Source organism: Salvelinus fontinalis, chromosome 2 (genome assembly GCF_029448725.1).
Source record: "Salvelinus fontinalis isolate EN_2023a chromosome 2, ASM2944872v1, whole genome shotgun sequence".
NCBI classification, from domain to species: Eukaryota; Metazoa; Chordata; class Actinopteri; order Salmoniformes; family Salmonidae; genus Salvelinus; species Salvelinus fontinalis.
Genome location: NC_074666.1, coordinates 79,229,484 through 79,247,789, shown reverse-complemented (window position 1 = coordinate 79,247,789; position 18,306 = coordinate 79,229,484). Strand labels below are relative to the sequence as shown.

The following is an 18,306-nucleotide window of genomic DNA, read 5'->3' as shown; positions in this document are numbered from 1 at the left end:
CAAAACAATTTCCATTTTGTGAAGCGTTCCTTTATTTTCTCACTCGGCAGGATGTTATTGCTTCACTTTTGACAGACAGACAGAGATATGTTTATAAAAACGTCCTCCCATCCTCCCGCAGTACGAGGACCTGGAGGACTCCATGACGGACGCACTGATCAACAACAAGCCCCAGTTTGTACGTCTCTTCACCGAGAATGGTCTCAACATCCTGGACTACCTGACCTACCAGCGTCTGGAGGGCCTGTACCGCTCGCTGTCCAACAGCTCTCTGGCCTACACGCTTCTCCAGCGACACCTCACAGAGAGGCAGAGCCTGGCCAGATCCCTTCCCACTGCCCCCTGCTCTCTGGACGAGCCTACACCCCTCAAGAGGCCCCAGAGCCATATGAGCCCCAAATCAGGACCCTCCTCTGCCAAAGAGCTCAGCTTGTATGAGGTTAGGAGGGGTTGCACTTTATTTTATGGTACAGAAATGACTAGGTATTTATTGAGAAATGACATGGTGAATTGGTCAAATAGGAGGGGTGAGAGGGGAGGTATGGGGTCATTTGCTCTGTGTGGAGTTGAGGCGCATTTCCTCTAATTTAGGTGTTTTGTTCTCAGTTATATGTGACTCGCCTCTCCCTCCAGGTGTCGCGGCTACTATGGGACATCCTGGGAGATGTATGTCAGCCCTTCTACTACAGTCCTCTGGGTTTGGACCAGAGCACCAGCACCTGGAGAACACTGAAGGTAGTGGCTGCCATAGCTGCATTCCAAATAGCACTCTATCCCCTATACACTCTCAGAAAAAAAGTTGCTAAGTAGAACCATATAGGGTTCTTCGGCTTGTCTCCATATGGAAACCCTTTTTGTTTATATCTAGAACCGTTAAAAAAATGGTTGTATCAGGAACCACTTTTATCGTCTAAACCCATTGGGCACAGACATCAGTTCCATATCTATTTTGGATTTACATTTGGTTGAGTTGTCAACTAACTTGAATTCAACGTAAAATCAAGAACAAATGTCACCATGACATTGTATTTAGGTTAGAAGTAAGGGGAAAAAAATACTAAATTCCCTTACCTTGATGACTTTTTGCAAATCCAATCAGTTTTTCCCATTTGATTCAACTTCATCACATAGAATTGTTTTCTTGAAATGATGTGGAAACAACATTGATTCAACCACTTTTTACCCAGTGGGAAGGTTCTTCCTAGAACCCTCTATGAAAGTTCTAACAAGAACCCTTTTATCTTTGAACGGTTCTACCAGCCTTATTAGCCTTTATTAAAATGAACCACCTCTTTTTGCCAATACATTACATGCGGTATATCATAATGCCTTACTTTGAGGGCCTATATAGTCTAACACAGTGGTCTGAAGCTCCTGGTTTACTGGCCACATTAGGCCGGCAAATCACATTATGCTGGCTTGTAAAGTGATGTGTAATTCCTATTGGAATTCATAGTGATCTCGCTCTCTGTTTGCCGATATGAGTACAACTTTTAAACCGCCGTCGGGCCAGATGGAATACCAGGACGGGTTCTCAGGGCATGCGCAGACTAGCTGGCAAGTGTCTCACTGACATTTTCAATCTCTCTTTGTCCCAGTCTGTAATCCCAACATGTTTCAAGCTGACCACCATTGTCCCTGTTCCCAAGAACTCCAAGGTAACCTGCCTAAATGCCTATTGTCCCGTAGCACTCACAACTGTAATTATGAAGTGCTTTGAAAGGCTGGTCATGACACACCTCAACACCATCATCCCAGAAACCCTGGACCCACTCTAATTTGCATACCTCCCCAACAGATCCACAGATAACGATATCTCAATTGCACTTCACACTGCTTTCTCCCACCTGGACAAGAGGGTAAATAACTATGTGAGAATGCTGTTCCTAGACAACAGTTCGGCGTTCAACACCATAGTCCCCTCCAAGCTCATCAGCTCATCACTGAACGCCTCCCTCTGCAACTGGACTTCCTGACAGGCTAGCCCCAGGTGGTGAGGGTAGGCAACAACATCTCCGGCACACTGACCCTCAACATGGGGGCCCCTCAGGGGTGTGTGCTCAGCCCCTTCCTGTACTTCCTGTTACCCCATGATTGTGTGGCCACGCACAATTCCAACACCATCATCAGAGAATTGGCAGTGTGGTGCCAGGACAACAGAATCTCCCTCAACGTTCCAAGACCAAAGAGCTGATCGCAGACTACAGGAAAAAGACTGCTGGCAGGGCTGTAGTGGAGCGGGTTGAGAGTTTAAAGTTCCCTGGTGTCCACATCACTAAAGACTTAACATGGTGCACACACAGCCGCACAGTCGTGAAGAGGACAGAGCGTCTTCCCCCTCAGGAGGCTGAAAAGATTTGGCATGGGCCAAAAAGTTTTTCAGCTGAAGCATCGAGAGCATCTTGACTGGCTGCAACATCGCTTGGTATGGCAAATGCTCGCACTCAACCGCGATAGAGGGTGGTGTGGACAGCCCAGTACATTACTGGGGCCGAGCTCCCTGTCATCAAGGACCTCTATATCAGAAGCTAATAAAAAATCTCTTTCCCTATCTTCTGAATCACAATTGTAATGTTTGTAGCCTAAACACGCGCTCACACACACTGACAAAGATTTTCAGCTTGCAAGCAGACACTGGAATAAGTTTCTGAGTGACTGAGGGTTTTGCATGGGTGCTTTATTGTGTTTTTTGTGGGTCTAGAAAAAATGCCTGGAACATAAAATAATGATATTAACCGGTTCCCATTCTTTAAAAAAAAAACGGTTCTGTTCTGGAACAGTATAGATCACTGTTGTTCCAGGCTCCGTTTCTGTTGCTTGAGAAATGTTGTTCTGCTCCCTTAACCGGTTCCAACCCTGCTGTATACTGAGTAAAAACATTAATTGGAACACCTGATTTCACATAGACTGACCAGGTGAATCCAGGTGAAAGCTATGATCCCTTATTGATGTCACCTGTTAAATTCACTTTAATCCATGTAGATGAAGGGCAGGAGACAATTTAAAGAAGTATTTTTAAGCCTTAAGACAATTGAAACATGGGTTTTGTATGTATGCTATTCAGAGGGTGAATGGGCAAGACAAAATATTTCAGTGCCTTTGAACAGGGTATGGTAGTAGGTTCCAGGCGCAACAGTGAACAGTTTCCCGTGTGTATCAAGAATGGTCCACCACCCAATGGACATCCAGCCAACTTGACACAACTGTGGGAAGCATTGGAGTCAACATGGGCCAGCATCCCTGTGGAATGCTTTTGACACCTTGTAGTCCATGCACAAACAAATTGAGACTGTTCTGAGGGCAAAAGGGGGTGCAACTGAATATTAGGAAGGTGTTCAGTGGTCATAATGTTTTGTACACTGTGTATATACGCCATACTGTATATACACTCACACACTACACTTTCACACAAACGCACACACATGTGCACATAGTGATGCCACACACACACTTTCACACTCATGATATGCTGCTGCTACTCTGTTCTTTATTTTACTCTTATTATTATCTATCCTGATTCCTAGTCCCTTTACCCTGCCTTCATGTACATATCTACCTCACATACCTTATTATTATCTATCCTGATTCCTAGTCCCTTTACCCTGCCTTCATGTACATATCTAGCACATATACCTTATTGTTATCTATCCTGATTCCTAGTCCCTTTACCCTGCCTTCATGTACATATCTACCACGCATACCTCATACCCCTGCACAGTGATATGATACTTGTACTCCCAGTATATAGCTTCATATTTGTGTATTTTATTCGTTGTCTTATTTTTTAAAAATATTCTTCTTATTATTTTTTTAAACTGCGTTGTCGGGAGGGCTCATGAGCAAGCATTTCACGGTCATGTTTATACCCCTTGTATTCTGTGCATGTGACAAAACATTTGATTAGATTTTTAGAACTTTTTTTTTCTAAGAGCGTTTAGGGCACTACCAGAGCATCTGTTGTCAGTGACAAGGTCCAGTGATGTGTACTAACTAGGCCTACTTACTAGGCCTGTAGACTCCACCAATATAGTTGAGTTATCAACGCTGCTACGGTGATACCACTTTATCACTGGCCATAGAATGTAACTGTGACTGCTGTGCTAACCAAGCTGTATTTACTCTCACCCTATCTCTCTTAATGTACTGTATCCCTCTCTCCCCTCTCTCAGCAAGTGAATAAGTTGTTACTGGGGGATTGTCCGTATAGGGAGCAGCACTGTGTATATCCCTGGGCCTCTCTGTTTATCTGGGCTGTGCTGCAGAATCGCAGCGAGATGGCTGTCTACTTCTGGGAGATGGTAATTTTATTAATTAATGATTTTATTAAACTTTTATCTGACGAGGTAAGTCAGTTAAGAATGTATGGGTCCAGGCAGCCGTAATGACAACAATGAACAATTACTCTCAAATGGTTGGATGTTTGACGCTCAGAACTTTATCAATGCAGACACATTTTTGCATTGATCTCTATCCCCTTTTTCTTTATTTGTGACAGATTTTTCATTTAGTTTTGTCATCTTTTTAGAGGGGGGGGGGGGGGGTTGTTTTTGTTTACAGGAACAAAAACAATCAAAGAAAAACATACAAAGATAACCCCAACCCATTCCCCACCTCAGTTCCCACCCCGCCTAGCCCCCTGCCCCCACCAGAAGGAAGCATGCCTCCCTCCCCTTCCAACCCCACCCAGCAACCGAGGTTGCTTATAAGTCCCCCTCCCACCCATCCATCCCCTGAGTCTCCCCTTACATTCCCCCCCAATCCCCCACGCCCTCCCCGCACAATGACCAGAGATCACCTTGTCTGCTTCTTCTAGTGATTCTGAACGGAGAAGAGCAGATATTGCCTGTTATAACTAAGGCTGAAGGATTGCATATAGTATTTGAATCATACACTGCTCAAAAAAATAAAGGGAACACTTAAACAACACAATGTAACTCCAAGTCAATCACACTTCTATGAAATCAAACTGTCCACTTAGGAAGCAACACTGATTGACAATACATTTCACATGCTGTTGTGCAAATGGAATAGACAAAGGGTGGAAATTATAGGCAATTAGCAAGACACCCCCCAAAAAGGAGTGATTCTGCAGGTGGTGACCACAGACCACTTCTCAGTTCCTATGCTTCCTGGATGATGTTTTGGTCATTTTTGAATGCTGGCGGTGCTCTCACTCTAGTGGTAGCATGAGACGGAGTCTACAACCCACACAAGTGGCTCAGGTAGTGCAGTTCATCCAGGATGGCACATCAATGCGAGCTGTGGCAAAAAGGTTTGCTGTGTCTGTCAGCGTAGTGTCCAGAGCATGGAGGCGCTACCAGGAGACAGGCCAGTACATCAGGAGACGTGGAGGAGGCCGTAGGAGGGCAACAACCCAGCAGCAGGACCGCTACCTCCGCCTTTGTGCAAGGAGGTGCACTGCCAGAGCCCTGCAAAATGACCTCCGGCAGACCATGACAATGATTTATGCCTGTTTGAGTAGAAAGTGTACCCTTTTGATTTAGGATTAGGTGCTTGCCAGGCATAAATGAGATTGTAGTCAGAGAGTATATGCTAGAGAGCCTTGGTTGCATGTGGATTGTAGTTGGTTTTATTAGATTTTTGCCACCACATCCAAAATTACATTCATGTCTGTCCCAATAACCAGATGGAATTCAGTTAATTTTAACAGACAGCATACACATTAATAAAGGCAATTTTCTTTCCATTATGGATACATTTAATGAAAGTGATTCATCTTTACCCAAGAAGGTCCTTTTTGTTTCTTATGTATCATTATGATTACACCTTTAGTTTTGAGTGGGGCTGATGAAAAAGCAGCCAGTTTGTACAAATGGTTCTCTATTCTATGTGAGTCCATTTGGAAAAGGTGCGTTTCTTGGAGCGTTGCTATATCAACATGGTTTGTTGCTAGGATATCAAGACAGCTGGAAGGTTTAATAGGACAGTTTGGGCCTTCTAGATTCCAAGAGAGAAGAGCTAGCGTTGTCGTCGTTAAAAAATGAAGTGTTAATAAGCCCATGGATGTGAAACAAAAAGCAGGACCCACAGGGAAACCCACCCCTTAGTGGTTCCCCACCCTGAAACCCCACTGTGAACAATTCTCCCCTCCGTATCCACCACCACCACCCCCCCCCCCCCCCCCCCCCTTCCCTCGAGAGCAGATGTTATTTCCTCATAATCAATCTCTCAGATAGTAGTGGGCAACTCTTTTTGTTGTCTGGTGTTGAAAGCCACCATGTTACCACAGGTGAATTGTGAACAGACAGGATATGCTGCTGGAGCGAAATAGACCTGCTATTGTTCCTTGTAATACAGTGAACGTCCCACACCTTAATGTGATGATACTGTATGTGTTGACAATTATTTGAAAATAAGTCAGTTAATTCATAGTTCTTTTGCAAACGAAAGCCACAAAAAAGCCAAGCGTTTCAATGCATGCCACCGGAACCGGACCTCTGACATGTTACTGATGTTAAAACAATCCCCTTTTTCTTTCTCTCTCTCGCTCTTTCACTCGCTCTTGCTTTCTCTCTCTCTCTAGGCAGGGGAGTCTGTCCTCAGTGCTCTGGCAGGCTGTAAGATTCTGAGGGAGCTGTCTAAGCTTGAGAGTGAGACGGCGGCCAAGCTCTCTATGAAGGAGCTAGCACAGAAGTTTGAGAACTTGGCCAATGGTGGGCGAGCCTTATTCCAAATGTTTAGCTAGTTTGATACTTCATGTGATGGGCTGCTCCCTGACATCCTGATTCCCCAATTAAAGCCTAGACAGTCAATGTATCCAAGTAATGCCTAGGGGCATTTATCTGTTTTGCATACAAGTGAGCATCTTGTATTTTGTGATTGAAGTTATACCCCATAATGTCTAGTAGCGGCACCGTATCATAATGCAAGGGACCACCTGTTCGAAAAGTCTGCTGGAGGGCATCCCAGTCTGGGGCCATTTGCAATGTTTTCACACTCAAGGCCTGTAGGATGAGGATGGAAGCAAACCAATTTGAACCCCTTGTTCCTAATGGGAAACCTAATGTGAAAACCAGTGACCCGTTTCCTCTCTCTAGACTTGTTCAGTGTGTTGAGTATTAACCCTTTAATTGTCTCTCTAGATATGTTCAGTGAATGCTATCAGAGCAGTGAGAGTCGCTCTTTCAACCTCCTTATAAGGCAGTCTCTGGTGTGGGGCGAAGCTACCTGTCTGGAGATGGCCACCGCAGCTGATGCCCGCCTCTTCTTCAGTCACGATGGCTTGCAGGTCTGTATTAAACCAAGGGATCAAAGGTCAAGGTGTGTGTGTGTGCGCACGTGCGTGCGTATGTGTGTGAATCTCTGTGTGAATCTGTGCGTACGTGTGATCTGTGTGTACGTGTGATCTGTATGTACGTGTGATCTGTGTGTACGTGTGATCTGTATGTACGTGTGATCTGTGTGTATGTGTGATCTGTGTGTATGTGTGATCTGTATGTTCACATTCATCTTTATAAAACTAACCAGATTTCCAGAGTGTGTGTATTAGAATGTGGGGGGTGGTTAATTGAAGTTTCTCAGGACTAACTCTGCTCCTACCTCATCCCCTGGCAGTCTCTGCTGTCTCAAATCTGGTGGGGAGACATGGAGAGGAGCACGGAGGTCTGGAAACTGATCCTCACCTTCTTCTTACCCCCCCTCATCTACACCAACCTCATCAGCTTCAGGTTAGTGGCTACCTGTCTGAGAATTTCCAATCCATTAAGCATTAAGATATAGAGGAGATTGGCTGCCCACTTTGAACAAATGCTACAGTTGACTATAGAATACTACAGTACTTACAATAGAATACTGTAGTAAACTTTACTATACTAGATTACTTTACTAACAGAGGATGTGAGCGGAGTTGAGCGGTCGGAAATCCCGCTCATCGCTTAACGTTCACATTCCCCCGCTTCGCTAAAAACACTCACCGCTCACAGGAAAAAAGAACTGCCACTCCAAATTCGCTCCATTCATTTTAGTTTAAAAACTTAATTTAACTAACCCCATCTACTGTACTTTTGTGACAATGTACCATTTAGTTTGGAAGTAGCTGTCAACCAAGGGCGTAGGAGCCAGGGAACAGGGGGGACATGTCCCCCCCTACATTTGCTTTGAGTAGTGCCTGACCCTAGTGTGGCAACACATACATTCTAAAGGATTTCATTGGGTCTCCATTCTGATTTGTTTTATACTGTTCATTTAAACTTCAACCAAAAATAATCTATTCTTGACCAAATGTTACAATTTCGATTTGACTTCCGATTTAGATCAAAACAATTGGGTGAGCTGTTGGAATCATGGATAAACAAGGTTCTAACAATGAACTTAGCCTTAAGATGCTTTTGATGCAGCCTACAATAACGATTGTAGGGAAAAAGCCTAAATTAAATGAAAATTAATTTTTGTAGTAATTGTTATTTTGGTGGTTTCTAATACTTTAAACACTTTTATTTATGTATAATGTACATATATTTAACGATTACTGAAGTGAAACTGTTAATTTCCAAGTTTTTTAAAAACATTTTATTATGCCCAATGCAATGTGAATATGCTAGCTCAAACTTCCCATTGTTGCAGCTGACTTGGGCCACTCAAATAAAATAAAATGCTTCATATAGAACAGGTGTAGACTAACAGTGAAATGCTTACTTGCGGTCCTTTCCAAACAATGCAGGGAGAAAAGAAGAACATTGAGAAAATATCTAAAATAATATAATAATATTTTTAACACAAGGAATAAATAGAAAAAATAATAACACAATGAATAAATACACAATGAGTAATAATAACTTGGCTATATAGACAGGGTACCAGCTCCAAGTGGTTGTGCAGGGGTATGAGCTAATTGAAGCAGATATCAAGATAACATGCTACAGATCAATTAAATCAGGCTGGTTTGGACACAAAATAATTAGCAAGCTAGCTATCTAGTAATGCTGTACAATAAAGCTGTCATTTACAATCAATGATGTAGTTATGAACACAAGTTGTCCACTTTTCATATAGTCAAAAAGTTATGGCGCTAACATTTTGTCCATTCATAATGAGGTTCACACTTCTATTGCCGGTGGAATTTGCTTGCTTTGATCTTTGGTTATTTGCTGTATAGAAGAACATGAAAAGTGATCAAAAATATGTAAAAGCATTGGGTAGGTGTAGATGAAATGTATACCAATACAGTTACACCAATCCACTGCTTTTACATTTTTGAGGGGGTGTGAGCGAGCGCAGAGGCGAAGAATGGTTACGGAATTGGGCTCCTGTCATGCTATAGTAGCCTAGCGCACCCAGTCACCGCTTTCTTGGTCATCAATCACCGTTGAAGCTGATGGAGGACTTCTCAGAATATTCTGTTCTCCCCGACTGTTTCGCTTTTATTTGATTGTTATATGCAGTATAGTTCAATAGACACAAACTGTTTTTCCATCCTTAAATTACCACTTAGACGGCCCGCCTAAGAATTTTCTATTCAGAACAAACCCTGTAATTAATTCCAATGACAGTAATTTTCTCCATATTACAAATATATGTATCTACTTCCCCAGTTGGGTGAACAGGACCAGCTAGCATGCTAACTGTTCCTGTAGACGTCCAGTCACACACTAGTTAGCATTTGCTTGTGAAACTATATCCATCTAACTTTCTTCATACTGGACACAGAGACATTCCATTTTATCCACTGTGGTATTCTGTTACAGCAAGTGATATTCCTCAAAAAAACATTTTCAAGGCCTCCCGGGTGGCGCAGTGGTCTAGGGCACTGCATCGCAGCGCTAGCTGCGCCACCAGAGACTCTGGGTTCGTGCCCAGGCTCTGTCGCAGCCGGCCGCGACCGGGAGGTCCGTGGGGCGATGCACAATTGGCCTAGCGTCGTCCGGGTTAGAGAGGGTTTGGCCGGTAGGGATATCCTTGTCTCAATGCGCACCAGCAACTCCTGTGGCGGGCCGGGCGCAGTGCACGCTAACCAAGGGAGCCAGGTGCACGGTGTTTCCTCCGACACATTGGTGCGGCTGGCTTCTGGCTTCCGGGTTGGAGGCGCGCTGTGTTAAAGAAGCAGTGCGGCTTGGTTGGGTTGTGCCTCGGAGGACGCATGGCTCTCGACCTTCGTCTCTCCTGAGCCCGTACGGGAGTTGTAGAGATGAGACAAGATAGTAATTACTAGCAATTGGATACCACGAAAATTGTGGAGAAAAGGGGGGTACAATTTATTTTAAAAAATAAACATTTTCAAATGGGCATTTTTATTTTTGCGGACCCCTGCAGTACCTCCACGGACCCCAGTTTGAAAACCCAATGACAATAACTATAGTAATATAGTAATACAAAAGTATTTACACTATAGTAAACTATAGTGTTTTTTCATGTGGTTGGGGGTGAAGAGTAAAAAAGTTTCCAATATGTGGCAAATGGCCAATATGTAAAACATTCCTTATTTTCCTCATAGGGTGTGAATTTGAGAAATTAGGCTGGTGGGGAAGGGAAGTTTCCTCTGCGCAATGTCTGTGTGTCTGTCGGTTTATCAGCTCGCTCGCTCTATCTCTACCTCTATCTCTCTTTCTCAGGGAACCTGAGGAAGAGGGGAAGACTGAGCAGGTGCCCCATGGTCAAGACACAGACAGTCTGGACGGAGGCGATGCCACCATGTTTTCCCTCACCGACATCATGTAAACACACACACATATGCACGCTCGCACACATGCATGCACACACAAAAAGTAATTATTCTCATTCTTGTCCTCTCAGGGATGAGGATGCTGAGGAATATGCTGCTGTAAGGGTCAATCTGAAAGGTGCCCCCTCCAATCCTAAGAGGTCCTTCATACTGCTACGCTGGAGGGAGTTCTGGTTTGCGCCCGTCACGGCGTTTCTAGGCAACGTGCTGATGTACTTCCTGTTCCTCAGCCTGTTTGCTTACGTCCTATTGTTGGACTTCAAGCCCCCGCCCCCTCATGGCCCGTCCACCTTAGAGTTTGTTCTCTACTTCTGGGTCTTCACCCTGGTCTGTGAGGAGTTTCGACAGGTAGGACGCATCGCATGTAAACACACACACACGCACACACACGCACACACACGCACACACACACACACTAAAACATATAAATATATAGTCAGTTCAAAAATGATTGGCATCATTTGATAAAGATGAGCAAAATAAATAATGCAAATATCGAACTCTATTGTATGCGCAGAAATGTTACACTCGCCACATATACTGCTGCTACTGCTTCACATACGCTACTGCTACTGCTTCACATACGCTACTGCTACTGCTTCACATACGCTACTGCTACAGCTCAGTCTAGTATCTGTCCTTTGCCTAGTCACTTCACCCCTACCTATATGTACATATCTACAACTGTACTGTATCATGTTATTTTTGTTATTGTTATTTGTTATTCACTGTGGATTGATTCCTTGTGTCAGTATAAAAAAATAAACATCTTTAACTCCGCATTGTTGGAAAAGGACCCATAAATAAGTAAGCGTTTCACTGTTAGTCTACACCGGTTGTTTATGGAGCAGGTGACGAAGAACATTTGATTTGAAAGAAGGATGCATATGCAGAACCTACTGTAAAATATGGCAGTGGATCTTTTATGCTACGGGGATGTTTTGCTTCTACTGGTCCTGGTTCCCTTGTTAAGTTCAACGGCATCAAAAAAAGTCTGCCAAGTACCAGGATACTGTAGCTAAAAACCTGGCTGCCTCTGCCAGGAGGCTGAAACTTGACCCTACGGGGATCTTTCATCAAGACAATGTATATATCAAAATTCCATAAAGAAATGGTTAATTGACCACAAAATCAACGTTTTGCAGCTGCAATCTGTCGCTGGACTTCAACCCCATTTGAAAACCTGTGATTTGAATTGAAGAGGGCAGTCCTTATGCAAAGACCGAAGGATATCAAAGTTCTGGAAAGATTCTGTATGGAAGATGGATCCCTCTCAATGTGTTCTCCAATCTCATAAAACATTATAGAAAAAGGCTAGGTGCCGTTATCCTCGCAACGGGGGGAGCACAAAGTGTTGAAAACAGGGACCCTTGCCAATCATTTTGACAGGTTCTTTTTGAGATTCTGTTGTATTACTTGTTAAAGGTGCTATACAGGATTTTTTTGTTGTTGAATTTTTGCATTGTAATTTCAGAAAATGTCCATAATATACTGTATCTGCTGCTAATAGCGGAATGATAGTGTTTCATAGTATTACTTATCCACCAGTGTTGTTATTGGCTGTGATATTTGCCTATTAATTTCTCCCACCAGAGTGGCATCTGTTGTCAAACTGGGAAAGCTGTTCCGACTCTGTGGCTGTGTTATTTAGTGGAAATCATTGTACTATCTAAATCGCTGAGAAATATATTTTCAATAACACAAAATATAGTTTTTACAGGTGTTTGAAGCTGGTGGACCAAAAAGGGTACAATTAGTCGTGGCTGAGTGTGTGCGTGGTGGTGAGTGTTCGTCCGCACCACCCTCTGTAGGGCCTTCTGGTCGAGGTTGGTGCAGTTGCCATGCAAGTGATACAACCAGTCAGGATGCTCTCGATGGTGCAGCTATAAAAGGATCTGAGGGGCCGTGCCAAATCGTTTCAGCCTCCTGCTGGGTTGAGAAGACCATGTTAAGTCCTCAGTGATGTGGACACCGAGGAACTTGAATCGCTCTCCCTCTTGCTCTCGCTCGCTCTACAGTGCTGTGAAAAAGTATTTGCCCCCTTTCAGATTTTCTGTATTTTTCATAATGAATGTTATCAGATCTTCAACCAAAACCTAAAATTAGATAATGTGAACCTGAGTTTACAAATAACAAAAATGTATGCTTATTTAATTTATTTAATTTACAAAGTTATGCAACAACCAATTCCCTACGTGAAAAAGTAATTGCCCACTTACTCTCAATAACTGGTTGTGCCACCTTTAATGACTGCAACCAAATGCTTCCTGTGGTTGTTGATCATCGCTGTAGAGGGATTCTGGCCCACTCTTGCATGTAGAATTGCTTTAACGCAGCGACATTGGCGTTTTTTCAAGCAAGAACTGCTTGTTTCTAGTCCTGCCAAACATCTCAATTGGGATTAGGTCTGGACTTTGACTAAGACATTCCAAAACTTCAAATGTGTTGCTTTTTAACCATTTTCATGTAGACTTGATTGTGTGTTTTGGATCATTGTCTTGCTGCATGACCCAGCTGCACTTCAGCTCACAGACGGATAGCCTGACATTCTCCTGTAGAATTCTCTGATAGTGTAATTCATGGTTCCTTATATTAAGGCAAGTTGTCCAGGTCCTGGGGCAGCAAAGCATCCCCAAACCATCACACTACCACCACCATGCTTGACCGTTGGTATGAGGTTATTACTGTGGAATGGCCAGACCTAATCCCATAGTGTCAGGACTTGAAGAGAGCAGTTCAGGCTTGACCGTTGGTATGAGGTTATTACTGTGGAATGGCCAGACCTAATCCCAATAGTGTCAGGACTTGAAGAGAGCAGTTCAGGCTTGACCGTTGGTATGAGGTTATTACTGTGGAATGGCCAGACCTAATCCCAATAGTGTCAGGACTTGAAGAGAGCAGTTCAGGCTTGACCGTTGGTATGAGGTTATTACTGTGGAATGGCCAGACCTAATCCCAATAGTGTCCGGACTTGAAGAGAGCAGTTCAGGCTTGACCGTTGGTATGAGGTTATTACTGTGGAATGGCCAGACCTAATCCCAATAGTGTCAGGACTTGAAGAGAGCAGTTCAGCCTTGAAAAACACAAATGTCCCTGAGTTGAAGCAGTTCTGCATGGAAGAGTGGGCTAAAATTCCTCCATTGCGACGTGAGCGACTGATCAACAACTACAGGAAGCGTTTGGTTGCAGTCATTGCAACTAAAGGTGGCACAAGCAGTTATTGAGTGTAAGGAGACAATTACTTTTTCACACAGGGGCATTGGGTGTTGCATAACTTTGTTCATGAAATACATTTTATAAGTAGGTAATTCTTGTGTTATTTGTTCACTCAGGTTCCTTTTATCTCATATTATCTTTTGGTTGAACGTTCAACATCCAAAATATGCAAAAGTAAAGAAAATTTGAAAGGAGGCAAATACTTTTTCTAATCACTTTGTGTATATATAGCTCAATATGTATTTTTTGGTCATCTTTATCAAGGCTGCCATTCATTTTGGAGGTGACAATATTTTTTTTTTTTATTGCTCTCTCCCTCCCTTTCTGTTCTTCTCTCTACCTGTCAGACGTTCTTCAGGGGCAGCACTACTTTATATCAGAGGATGAAGCTCTACATCCAGGACATGTGGAATAAGTGTGACATCACAGCTATCTCACTCTTTGCACTGGGCATGTGCTGCAGGTGTGTGTTTTTACATGTATATGTGCACGTGTTTATGTCTGTGTGTCAATGTAACACAACTTTTTTTATTTTTAATATTTGTTTTTTTTCAATCACTTTGGCACGTTTTCCAGATGTAAGTGGTATATTTTTCAAAACTCTGGTAAGTACAAAACTCTAAACTGATAAGACAGGGAGAATTACAAGTGTTATGTTCAGAACCTTTGATTGAGCATTCATTGGGGTTTCACACATCTTTCACACCTGAGTCATTCATGTAAAATCAAAGTTTGTCCGTGAAATACCATTAAAGCATTTTTTGTCACCAGCTTATCAGGTAATGATAGGCTCACCATTTAGTCATTTTAACTACCATTTAATCCAATAGAAGAAAATACAAGATAAACATTTCAAAACTGTTATTTTTGAAGTACTGAAGGAAAAAAAATGTTACATGGTAAATATAATTTTCCATACAATATATGACTAACCTGACTTTGCACTGTTTTTTCTTTACAATCATTTGTATCCAATGGCAGGTTTTGAGCATGTTGAGAAATATGTCAGTCTTAGTTTCATTATTCTTATACAGTACATACGTAGGACAAATCATCAGAAATAGGGGTATTGTAACGCAGTTGGCTACTGTCAAAACGTAGAATGATGTTGTCTGCCTTTTCTGCTCCATGAAACATTGTACAAGATCACCTTTTCTACGTGACTTGTCAACTGATTCAGTATTGCCTGTCTCTCTGCTTGAAATTCACCAGCTCATCAGATAATGAGTGGAATATATTGTTATATACAACCCAGTTATTTCAGCAGTGCATTCTACTCTACACTATAATTCCAAAGGGTAGTACATATAGTGACTTTGTCCATTGTGTCCTATTGGAAAACAATGGCTGTTGGAGAATGCGTATTTACAGCCACATCCATATACGATTCGGTTTGACCTTCCAACTTAAAGGGTAGGTAGCTAAACGTAACCACATGTAACTAATGGATTTGCATTAGTATACGCATCAAAAGTCCCAATATGAAGTTACATGTCGCTTTTCTATTTTTCAAGTTATTACATAAAACCGATCAGTGCCAAAGTCAATATTGGACAATGTTTTTTTGGAGTGTGACATTATATGAAGGACCCGGCAAGCCATGCTATTCCCAATAATGTAAATTCCAACAAATATCAAATGTATAACTTCAAATTAAACCAAATAGTTTGCATACTTGACTACTAGTTTCAATAAAATTATTCCGACAACTTACAAGCAAATACTTTATGAATGTATTGTTACAAATCAGCTTGCAAGGTTGCTAGCCAACTAGCCTGCTAACATTAGCCCTACTAGCCTGCTAACGTTAGCCCTACTAGCCTGCTAACGTTAGCCCTACTAGCCTGCTGTCTACATACCACCACAGACCGATGCTGGCACTAAAACCTTGCTCAATGAGCTGTATACCGCCATAAGAAAACAGGAAACAGCTCATCCAGATGCGGTGCTCCTAGTGGCCTGGGACTTTAATCAGTTTAACCTAATTTCTATCAGCATGTTAAATGTGCAACCAGAGGGAAACACATTCTAGACTACCTTTACTCCACACACAGAGACGCGTACAAAGCTCTCCCTCACCCTCCATTTGGCAAATCGGACCATAATTCTATCCTCCTGATTCCTGCTTACAAGCAGAAATGAAAGCAGGAAGCACCAGTCTATAAAAAAGTGGTCAGATGAAGCAGATACTAAACTACAGGACTGCTTTGCTAGCACAGAACAGAATATGTTCCAGGATTCTTCCGATGGCATTGAGGAGTACACCACATCAGTCACTGGCTTTATAAATAGGTGCATCGAGGACATCGTCCCCACAGTGACTGTACATACATACCCCAACCAGAAGCCATGGATTACAGACAACATTTGCACTGAGCTAAAGGGTACAGCTGCCGCTTTCAAGGAGCAGGACTCTAACCTGGAAGCTTATAAGAAATCCCGCTATGCCCTCCGACAAACCATAAGACAGGCAAAGCATCAATACAGGGCTAAGATCGAATCGTACTACACCGGCTCCAACGCTTGTCGGATGTGGCAGAGCTTGCAAACTATTACAGACTACAAAGGGAAGCACAGCCGAGTGCTGCCCAGTGACACGAGCCTACCAAACAAAATAAATAACATCTATGCTTGCTTCCAAGCAAGTAACACTGAAACATGCATGAGAGCATCAGCTGTTCCGGATGACTGTGTGATCAAGCTATCTGCAGCCGATGTCAGTAAGACCTTCAAACAGGTCAACATTCACAAGGCCGCAGGGCCAGACGGATTACAAGGACGTGTACTCTGAGCATGCGCTGACCAACTGGCAAGTGTCTTCACTGACATTTTCAACCTCTCCCTGACCAAGTCTGTAATACCAACATGTTTCAAGCAGACCACCATAGTCCCTCTGCCCAAAAACACTAAGGTAACCTGCCTAAATGACTACCGACACGTAGCACTAACATCTGTAGCCATGAAATGCTTTGAGAGGCTGGTCGTGGCTCACATCAACACCATTATCCCAGAAACCCTAGACCCACTCCAATTTGCATACCGCACCAACTGCTCCACAGATGATGCAATCTCTATTGCACTCCACACTGCCCTTTCACACCTGGACAAAAAAAACACCTATGTGAGAATGCTATTCATTGACTACAGCTCAGGGTTCAACACCATAGTGCCCTCAAAGATCATCAACAAGCTAAGGACCCTGGGACTAAACACCTCCCTCTGCATCTGGATCCTGGACTTCTTGATGGGCCGCCCCAGGTGGTAAGGGTAGGTAATAACACATCCACCACGCTGATCCTCAACACGGAGGCCCCTCAGGGGTGCGTTCTCAGCCCCCTCCTGTACTCCCTATTCACTCATGACTGCACGGTCAGGCACTACTCCAACACCATCAAGTTTACTGATGACACAACAGTGGTGGGCCTGATTACCGACAACGATGAGACAGTCTATAGGGAGGAGGTCAGAGACCTGACCATGTGGTGCAAGGACAACAACCTCTCCCTCAATGTGATCAAGACAAAGGAGATAACCATATCACCAACAAACTAACATGGTCCAAGCACACCAAGACAGTCGTGAAGAGGGCACGAGAAAACCTACTACCCCTCAGGAGACTGAAAAGATTTGGCATGGATCCTCAAAAGGTTTTACAGCTACACCATTGAGAGCATCCTGACTGGTTGCATCACTGCCTGATATGGCAACTGCTCGGCCTCCGACCGCAAGGCACTACAGAGGGTAGTGCGTACGGCCCAAGCTTCCTGCCATCCAGGACCTCTATACCAGGCGGTGTCAGAGGAAGGCTTTAAAAATTGTCAAAGACTCCAGACACCTTAGTCAGACTGTTCTCTCTGCTACCGCACGACAAGCGGTACCGGAGCACCAAGTCTAGGTCCAAGATGCTCCTAAATAGCTTCTACCCCCAAGCCATAAGACTCCTGAACAAATGGCTACCCAGACTATTTACACCCCCCCCCCCCCCTTTACTTTATTAATTCTACCTACATGTACATATTACCTCAATTACCTCGACATCGGTGCCCCCGCACATTGACATTGACTCTGTTCCGGTACCCCCTGTACTGTAAATAGCCCCACTATTGTTATTTACTGCTGCTCTTAAATTATTTGTTATTCTTATCTCTTATTTGTTTTTTGTTTTGTTGGTATTGTCTTAACTGCATTGTTGGTTTAGTGCTTGTAAGTAAGAATTCCACTCTAAGGTCTACCTACACCTGTTGAATTTGGCGCATGTGATAACATTTAATTTGAATTCTGCCCAAAAACAAATACAATTTCTCTCAACCAGTGGCATATGGGCTTTTTAGGTGAGCGCTGATGACATACTGTGATAAACAGTGCCCATTTTGTCAAAGGCAGGGGTGCTTGTCCATTCCCAGCGCGCCTCT

General features: G+C 43.3%; 1 protein-coding gene across 1 annotated transcript in view; it reads left to right on the top strand.

Moving 5' to 3' along the window:
• Positions 1 to 18,306, top strand: part of LOC129827853 (transient receptor potential cation channel subfamily M member 4-like) — a 77,616-nt gene that overhangs the window by 45,323 nt on the left and 13,987 nt on the right. The window contains exons 11-19 of the mRNA XM_055889092.1: positions 122 to 439; positions 634 to 735; positions 4,170 to 4,298; positions 6,545 to 6,674; positions 7,104 to 7,249; positions 7,576 to 7,688; positions 10,569 to 10,670; positions 10,750 to 11,026; positions 14,242 to 14,357. Coding sequence (XP_055745067.1) covers positions 122 to 439; positions 634 to 735; positions 4,170 to 4,298; positions 6,545 to 6,674; positions 7,104 to 7,249; positions 7,576 to 7,688; positions 10,569 to 10,670; positions 10,750 to 11,026; positions 14,242 to 14,357 — 1,433 coding nt within the window. The remainder of the gene's footprint in view (positions 1 to 121; positions 440 to 633; positions 736 to 4,169; positions 4,299 to 6,544; positions 6,675 to 7,103; positions 7,250 to 7,575; positions 7,689 to 10,568; positions 10,671 to 10,749; positions 11,027 to 14,241; positions 14,358 to 18,306) is intronic.